General features: G+C 38.2%; 2 protein-coding genes across 2 annotated transcripts; one reads left to right on the top strand and one right to left on the bottom strand.

Moving 5' to 3' along the window:
• Nucleotides 1-651: 651 nt before the first annotated feature.
• TRIVIDRAFT_191735 (uncharacterized protein) lies at nucleotides 652-1762 on the bottom strand (the record flags this gene model as incomplete). Its single annotated transcript, XM_014100806.1, has 5 exons — nucleotides 652-800; nucleotides 837-1052; nucleotides 1104-1277; nucleotides 1480-1648; nucleotides 1697-1762. The coding sequence occupies 5 exons, from the start codon at nucleotides 1760-1762 to the stop codon at nucleotides 652-654; spliced, it is 774 nt and encodes a 257-aa protein (XP_013956281.1).
• Nucleotides 1763-3210: 1448 nt separating this feature from the next.
• On the top strand, nucleotides 3211-5996 carry TRIVIDRAFT_230749 (uncharacterized protein; the record flags this gene model as incomplete). Its single annotated transcript, XM_014100805.1, has 1 exon — nucleotides 3211-5996. One exon carries the CDS (start codon nucleotides 3211-3213, stop codon nucleotides 5755-5757), a length of 2547 nt encoding a protein of 848 aa, XP_013956280.1.
• Between the last annotated feature and the right edge of the window lie 3537 nt (nucleotides 5997-9533).

The following is a 9533-nucleotide window of genomic DNA, read 5'->3' as shown; positions in this document are numbered from 1 at the left end:
CTAACCCTAACCCTAACCCTAACCCTAACCCTAACCCTAACCCTAACCCTAACCCTAACCCTAACCCTAACCTAAATTTCTTAATATTTAAATATACTTTAAAAATCTTAACTTATCTCTCTGCTAATATAAATCCAACTTAAGTATATTCCTTAAAAACTACCCTATACTTAGTATAAACTAAAACATTACAATTTCCTTTAAAGCTATAGTTGCCTAAGTGTTAGATTATAATGGATTGAAGATAATTCCTTTCGACACATTTCTAATTGGCCCTTCGGTCTTATATTAATTTGAAATTGCCCACCTTGCCGGCCCATTGTTGCAACTATAAAAGTCGGGTTATAACAATATACGCACGGTGCATATGTTTATATAGGGGATTGAGATTGGAAAGTAAAGGCGTCCAAGGCGATGTGTTGCATTTAGACTAATCCTTTCTATATTACATATATATTCTACTGACTATAAATTAGTGTTCAAAGTTTTAGAGTTTTCCACCAAACTTAAGAGCCTAAGACCAGGGCCATAACGATTTCCAAAGCTAGGCATTAATGCACTTTGATCGTGGATTTTAGTTACTTCTTAAGAGTTCTATATCGCTTGCTCCGAAAAGCGGTCAATTGTTCTTTAGTAGCTTTCGTCACTTATTTATCCTCCAACATTGCGTGACCGTCCTGTAAGATTAATGCGCCTGGCGGTTACAAGGTCTCCGATTGTCGAGATAGTAAAGTTATAGGCATCATCGGCAAGAGTAATATCCTCGAAGACATTGTATCGCTCAACGGCTCTGGTATCGCCTGCATCCGAGATGACTTATATACATTAATAGATACTAGCTTTCGTCGCGCGTAGTCGCTCAAGCTCCGCGACTGCGTCCTTAGATATAGGATGCGTAGAAGCCATAACCTGCATTCGATTATCGATGTCCTCTTCATAGTTACGCAACTGTGTCACAAACTTATTGATAGAACCCTTAGCAGCGTCTAATCCACTTTTAACATATTTATATGCCGAAGGACGCTCGGAAAATTGATAATTCTCTTCCGGCACTGGTTCCAGCTCCTCAATGCGTTTGGATAGTTAAGCGCAAATTTCAAGACCTTGCTGTATGCTCATTTTCTCCTCTATCATTGCTTGCCACTCAGTATTACTCTGGTCAGAATGCGACAGAAGCTGGATTTTTTCATCCAGCCTTTGCAAATGTTCTTTTAGATCCTGGGTTATATCCGAAATCATATCCTTGTAATCCTCAAGGACTCTTAGTGTTATAGCAGCTACACGACTAAAATAGCAGGCGGTTAATCCATAGCGTAGGACAGCAAATTAGCCTAAGTAACACTTACATGTTTGCGTTCGCCAGAGCTATATTTATGGTAGACTTATACCCTACCAACATATCCTTAAAATCGGTGATATCTCCTTAAAGATACTTCTGGGTGACCCAATCTCAGACACTTAATCGCAAAGCTGTAGAGCGTCGCATAAAGCGACAAATAAGCTCTCCATACTCATTGCATGCGTTCCCGCAACGGTGTAAAGGGGCTTTCAGAGCCTCAAAATTAATGTCAGGATTATTGTTCACAGTCTCCAAGAGTGACTCCAGGACAGTCGTTATATCGCTGAGTTCGATCTTAAAGGCGCGGGCCTTTTTATCTTAGCTTTAAAAGTTGCGGATTATCGTATAAAGATTCACGCTGGATGTAAGGGCAAAGGTTACCAACGCAACAATGCCAGATGCTATGCTGAGAGGATCCGCCATTCTCAGCAGTAATTAATGGAATTACGAGTTATTTGTGCAACTCCAGCCAAAAGCAGCCTTTTATAGCCGCAAGCATCAGAACTGTCAGCACCAGTACAGTATGCAGCAGGGTAGTTGCAGCGGGGTAGTTGCAGCATACAGCGGGGCAGTTGCAGCCAATTAAGGCCGCCATGTACAATTTTACAAGGCTATCGCGCAGCTACCGAGAATTTCATCACACACCGGTCATTACCCTATTTAAAGACCCAAATCCACTCCGCCAATTAGACAGAGTTACTGCAATTCAATTAACTTCTACAGAGGTTGCTACCAAAGTCTCATCTCACCACCTTTATATTTAAGTGGGTTTTCGTTGAACCCCTGCACCTATCCTTGTAATCTAGATGCCCTATAACTATAGTGACCTTAATCACTAAAGGATCGCTCGATACCGCTAAAGAGAATTATTTTTAGCGGCCTTAGTGAGAACGATCACTAAAAGTTAGTAGTTAGGTTCTGCCGGAGAAATTAAGCCTCTGATCCATGCGACCTCTGTCGTACATACAGTAAATATTACAAAGAAACCGCGTTTACTAGCTCGGAGAGCGCCTGCAGCTATTATCGCTAGAATAGATATTGCAAAGAGCGGCGGCTGTATGTAAAGTCATGATTTTACCAGGGTCTCTAACAAGTTGCCTATAATGAAGTATCTTGCCCAGAGGTTAACTTTTATTTCAGCATAACATATCCTCCACTACAGTCAAACAGAAAGACAAATCGGGACGGGCAATTTATCGAAACTACCCTGGAGGTCTGTTGCAAACCAGTCAAGCTGTATAAGGTATAAATAATTAAGTTATACTATAACTCGCCGTAAAATAATAGAATATAAAGATTTACTTCTTAGGAATTATTAAACGGATATAAAATGTTGTACCCTTAGCTCTTATGCCAGTTTACTTTAACTGCCTACTATTATTTCATCTCCGCCATTAGTACATTTTTAAAACCCCCAGTCCAAACCCTTGCAATATCTATTGTCTTTGTAAATAATACAAAACAACTATGTTCAGCCTTGCAGAATCTCCATAGTTATGTACCTAACAAGGCGATATAGCGATTATGCCAAGACAGACGACCCATGCACGCGACACGCAAGGGTCTGATCCGAGGAGGCGGGGATATCCTTATAACCGCGACATGAATTTTGATTTAACCCTTACGCTGTCAGCGTAAGGGTTAAATGACCCTGGCACATGCATGCAGTGCCACGATAGCACTGCTAAGCCGCTTCGTTCTGCAATTCAGTGGCTGGGAGACAGGCAGTCTTTATTTTCCATCTGTTCAGTTTTCCACCAGCTTACAAATTTTCGAATAGGTAGGTCTCTCATTACCTGTCTCAATTACCCGCGTCTTGAATTTCGCGAATTTTTTTTTTCCACTGCGTACTCGCACTCATTCCTCCCACGATGGCGTCCGTCTTGCCCCTCCGCTTACTCCGCTACGATGCCGCCACTCAAAGCTTTGCCGTCGTGCAGCCCAATGCCCCGGGTGCACCTAGAGTGCAGTCGTTTGACATAACTTCGTACACGTGGGGACTGAAGAGAAAGATCCCGTTTAAAACTAAAATCCAAGGAGTGACTTGGCCCTTTTACTTGTCTAAGAAGAAGCTGCGGAATATTAAGAAATTGATGGTGCAAGGCGGGATTGAATATCTATGGGCGGATTGCGTGTGTATCAACCAGAGCGACGATGCTGAGAAGGCTCGCGAGGTGCCTAAGATGTACGAGTACTACAGGAGCGCTCGCAAGTGCCATATACTCCTCGAGATTGACGAGGTATGGGACCCTCAGAAGACGGTCGCCAATCTTGGATTCGTGGGCCACGTTATGTCGCAAACGAGCGGTGAGGCGATCACCTCGGAAGCGAAAATGACGCAAAATATGGTCGACAGTCTGTCTGAGTGGGCTAATACTGCGCCCTGGGCCTTTCCCATGGATAAATCCATTGTCAAGTCGGCTTCTATAGACATGGGCGTTCTTAACTGCTACTCCACATGCGTCAACCAAGTCAAGGCCGTGTTCGATAATGTGTACTTTCGACGCGTCTGGACGTACCAAGAGATGCTGCTGGGTAAGAACACCACACTGTGGAGTGTCGACAAGACCACGTTATCGTGCGCAGGCGAGTTGGGTGTCTGGATGGACCTGGCGACCGACTCGAGGGACAAGGCGTCCAAGCTGTACGACTGGATCAACGATTCTCGGCATCTCAAGACCACAACCCAGAGCATGATCCTAGCCTTGATCAATTATGACAATGACATCCTCCGTACCCTGCAGGTGGTAGTGGAAGGTATCAACGCTGCAAGAGGCGACATCATCAACGGCGGCCCTTTGTGGTGGAAAAGAAACCACAAGGGCGTCGGCAACGTGTTCTCGTCCATCTCCATCATCCCCCGAAAGGCGACATGGAAGCCCGACACCTTCACGGGGCTTTTGGGTGTATTTAGCGGTTTGTTTACACCGGCAGAGTTTGAGCGGGATATGGCCACCACCGACCTGAACGCCCTCTCGTTTGCCTTCTTCAAGCAGCTGTCCATCAAAACGGGCCAAGCATGGACCAAGCTCGCCATCGGCAGTGGGGAGGATCGTGATTGGGGCTGGATTCCAGTTGGCACAAAGTATGAAGATGCAATTCCTGAAAAGAAAGAATGTACTGACCACGGGCTCATCGGGATGGGGGACGAGGAGGACTTTAAGAGCGATGAGGAGGAGGAGAGACTTGAACGGGAGGAAAGAGATGGAACCGACGACGACGACAAGAGCGACGACCAGTTCACGACCACCGATTGCTTCTCTGGAGTAATCAATCTCGGCATCCTAAAGCAAAACACAAGTCTAGCCAAGGTGTATGCCACGACTGGCCTCATTGGCAGCCCACGCGGGTACATGAAAATAAGTCTAAATCAGGTTCCATCAACCGGAGATAGCCGGCCAGATTTCAACTTTTACTTCCGGGGCTGCAACTGCGGCAAGAAGATCAAAACAGGAACTTTAAAGACCGAACCGATACTTGATCACTCCGAGCAGGTGGTCGAAGTATCTGGCGACGAGACCGGTGGGTATCTAGTCCAGTGCGCCACCATGCTAGGGAGTGTCTTTGACCCGGGCAACGACCTCCGAATCTTCCGCAAGACCCTCCTCGAGAAGCTGCAGCCCTACTGGGACTTCACCGACCCCAGCGCTCGGCCACGCAACTGGATCGACCGGTGCGTGAGCGGGACCGAGTGGGAGGACCCATCGTACGAGTACCTACGCCACCACAACATGTCAATGCACTACCGCCTGCGCCACATCACGCGCTACCGCTCTCGCCTCGAGAACCCTTCCACGCGGAACATCTCCTGCCGCGTCGAGGTGAACTGCGGCTGCGTCATCGAGGCGCCCTTCTCCTTCGTCTTCGAGGGCCTCACCGCTGTGTACGGCAGCCCGCTGGGGACGATATCGGCTACGCAGGACGGCGCCAAGCGCATCATCATCCGCGACGGCCTCGGCCTGGTCAACCCCGGGGGGGTAGGGAAGAAGTGGCTCGAGAACTCGGACCACAACAACGTCCTTCGTCTCGTGGCCTTTGGCGGCAACATCGACGCTCACAAGTGGCATGCCTCGCAGTGCCGCAGCCAGAAGGAAAGCAAGCCCCTGCCGAGACCCGAGAAGCTGTGGCCCACGGGCAGAGCGCTCGTCAGGGACGGGTTCAGCCATTCTGCCACTGACGGTATGTTGAGAGATTACGGGTACGCCGAGACTGGGCCGGATGCGAGGCAGACGCAGCGCGGCGGCGACGACAGCAAGTACCAGGACGATCTGTCGGAGGAGGAGAAGATGGCGAGGAAGAGCTGTGGCAACCTGCTTATTTGTCGGAATAATCCGATGAGTCCGTACAGGGTCATCGGAGTCTGCGTGGACGGCGAGATTGCGAGCAAGAAAGGGCAGGATGTTGTTACGATTCGTTAATGGAGAAAAAAGGGTTGATCAACTGGGGTACTAGAGTTGTCTTGCCAGTTGCGGGGGCGCAGCAGGGCAGCCGTCGCATTAAACGGCGAAGCTACCTACGGTGTACTTATCTACCCTTTCCACTAGCAACTTTGCCGTTAGTATAGAGATTGTCTCGCCGGACGTAGACCAACGTCTTAGGGGGTGTGGGAGATTTGGGCACATGGACTTTTAGAGCTGTAATATATGCATAGTACTATAGATTTTGTGCATCAGTCTTTCACCGAACGCATAGACCATTGAACAACTCTATCAAACTGAAAGAAAGACACTAGATGTCTCTCATTTCCGCCTCCTCGCCATCTACCGAGACCTAAGTATCCCAGGGCTTCGATCCGATCGATCCATATATATGCCCCCCCCCCCGGGCGCAAGGGCTTCTCGATGAAACGTACCGATCTGCTTCGGCTTTCAACCCAGGTACTGGTACTTTTTCCAGCGTCGGAGGTTTGAGCAAAATTGCAGCGAACGAGACAATAGGCCAAGCGTTGGATGAGACTAGCCGTAATGCTGCTGTATTTGATTCGAACGTTGTGACGTGATTCGAGTATATGTACGAATCTGTTGCGTATCTGTTGCTAGACTTATTTTATGACCTCTTAGATATTTACGACAATATACTACGTTGATGTAGCACAATTGCCGGTTTGCACTAATTGCAGCTAGTAGTGCGTCGGTTTGTACAACAACCGTATAGATAATCCGATACATGCTTACTACAGCACCCCTAACCTTAATGTATTGCTGCGGTATGGCGTATGATTTAGTGTCTGTGCAAGAGCTTGAGACTGAAGACATCCCTGATATATTGGATAAATTGTAAGAATATAGTACTATAAACTACATACATCGTTCAAGAGCGTTAGCCCTTAAGGACGAAAAGGGGACATTCCTTGTGTTACAATAAGCAAAGAATCTCCTCAGCAGCCGCCGCCGCCTCCCCCCGATATAAGTAGCAATGCCCCGATCCTGTGGAGCCATCCCGGGATGGACGCCCATAACCGTCGTATGTTGCAAGACGAACACGGGCTCGAGCACTCCGGTGATATTACCATATCATTATGGCCCTCGAGAGTTCGCAGACAGGCGCCTGAGTTTATATCCCATACTTTAACTATTTTATCGTTTAAACTTAAGGTAAGCCGCTGGCCATTGGGCGAGAAGGCCACTAAGGTTACCCACCGATAGCCAGCGGCTTACGTTAGGTTTATATAATAATACAGTTAGGGTATAGGATATAAACTCAGGCGCCTGTTTACGAACTCTTAAAGGCTATAATAATACAGTAACCTCGGTGGTATTTTTATTTAATAAACCCTATAGTATAAGCTTTAATAAAATATAGATTATAAAAGATAATAAGCCTTAGGTTTAACTGCCCGTAGAGTATTAACTAACTGTATTAGCTGTATTTAAGGCTACAGTTATTATTAAAAATAAATTAGGTTAGGTATTAGTAATACAGTTTTCTATAAATTAATTAAAAATAAAATTGGTTTTATTTTTATTATTATAACTTAATATATAACTACTAAGGAAAACTATATATAACAAAAGCTTATATAATAAAATAAGTAAACAAAGTTAGTTTTATTAGGCTTAATTATAACAAACCGGTCCTATAGATTAATATAGGTTAATTATTTCCAAAGGACAAACCTTTAAGTTTTAAGTTTATATTAGCGGGCGGTTAAATTAATAAATAAATAATTTTATTTTATAGTTAATAAAATAATATTTAAATTCAATTTAATTACTATATTAATAATTAACTATTTAAATTATTTAATAAATATAAAAATATAAACTTATATATTTAGTTATAGATTTTAGAATTAATATAAATTAATATTAATTTATATTAATTTTATTATATATTAATAAAATTAACGTTAATTTTTATTAACTTAATATTAATTAATATATTAGTTTTATAATTATTTAAAAGTATTTATTTTATAAATTTATTATTATAATTATAAAAACTAAGTTATAATATAATATTTTTTTTTATTAATTTTTACTTTTAAAATTAAATTATGTAATATATAAATACTAATATTTTTTACTTCTTTATAATAAACTGGGTCCTATAGGTTAATATAGGTTAGCTGTTCCTAAAGGATAAACCTTTAGGTTTTAAGTTTATATTAGCAGGCGGCTAAGTTAATAAATAAATAATTTTATTATATAGTTAATAAAATAATATTTAAATTTAATTTAATTATTATATTAATAACTGACTATTTAAGCTATTTAAACAAATAATATAAATATAACTTATATATTTAGTTAATTAAATATTTTTAATATTATTTAACAATAATTTACATTAAGTTATATTTATTTTAACTTAATAATAATTTTTATTAAATTATATTTAAAATATAATTAGTTAATTATAATAATAATTATTTAGTGTTATTTACTTTATAGGCCTATTATTAAAATTATAAAAGGTAAATTATAATATAATATCCCTTTTTTATTAATTTTATCTTTAAAACTTTTATTTTTTCTATAATTAATCTTAATTTCCCTTATTTATTAATAAATAAGTTTTATTTATATTTCCATTTTTTTATTTTATACTAACTATTATAGTTAATATAAAGCATAAATATTTTAAATTTTTATAAATACTTTAATATTAAGCCTTAAAGTAATTAATTTTATTTAAACTATTAATTATAAAGCCTTATTTTTACTATAAAAAATATAATTATTAATATTTTTTATTTAAAATTAATTCTTTTTATTATATTAAGTATATTTAATATTAATAATTTAATTATAAAGTATTTAATTTATTAATAACTTAATTTTATTATATAATTACTAAAGGTATTTTATTAAATTTAAAGCTTAAAAAAGCCAAAAAGGTATAACTTAAAGTTAGTAAATATATTAAATGTTTTTATATTTAAAAAAAATAATAATTAAATAAAATATAATATATTATTTTTTAAAGTATTAATAATTTAAAAAAGTTGAAATAATTTAAATGTAAAAAGTATAAAGTATAAAATATAAAGGCTGTTTATTAAACTATAATATTAATATTAAGTTTTTTTAATTTTACTAATTTTATAATTAACACTATTGATTAAAATTAATTTAATTCTTTTTTATTAACTTTTTTAAATTTAATTTTTAATAAAGCTTATTAATTAAAATCTTTAAGTTTTTAAAATATTTAATAGGTTTTTATAAATTTTTTATTTTACTATAGCTTTTTTATTTTACTAAATATTTAAGTTATTAGGTTTTTTTATTATATTTAATTATATTAAGTTTATTAATATTATATTTAAATTATTTACTTTTAATAATACTTTTATTTTTTATAACTTTTTTTATTTTTTTATTTATTAATGTTTTTTTAAATTGTAAAATATAAAATATCAAATATATTATTTTACTTTATTTTTTTTTATATTAAAAAATTAAATTTATAATTAATAATATTAATTTTTTTTAAAATTTTATATAATTTAAGTTTTTTAAAATTAAGCTTATATAACGTTTTAATCTTTATTTTTAATATAAGGTAAGGGTTCCTAAAGTAATAAGCTTAGGTTATAGGTTTATATTAGTAAAGAGGATAAAGAGTAGTTTTTAAGTAGTTATAATTATAAATATATAAAAGTAAAATAAAAAAGTAAATTTATATTTAGTTTTAATATTTTATTAATAACTAACTATTTAAATTATTTAAATAATTATAATAAAATAAA

The sequence above is a fragment of the Trichoderma virens genome (genome assembly GCF_000170995.1).
Source record: "Trichoderma virens Gv29-8 chromosome Unknown TRIVIscaffold_28, whole genome shotgun sequence".
In the NCBI taxonomy this organism is placed as follows: Eukaryota; Fungi; Ascomycota; class Sordariomycetes; order Hypocreales; family Hypocreaceae; genus Trichoderma; species Trichoderma virens.
Note: the sequence above shows the minus strand (reverse complement) of the source record. Positions and strands in the feature narration are given on the sequence as shown.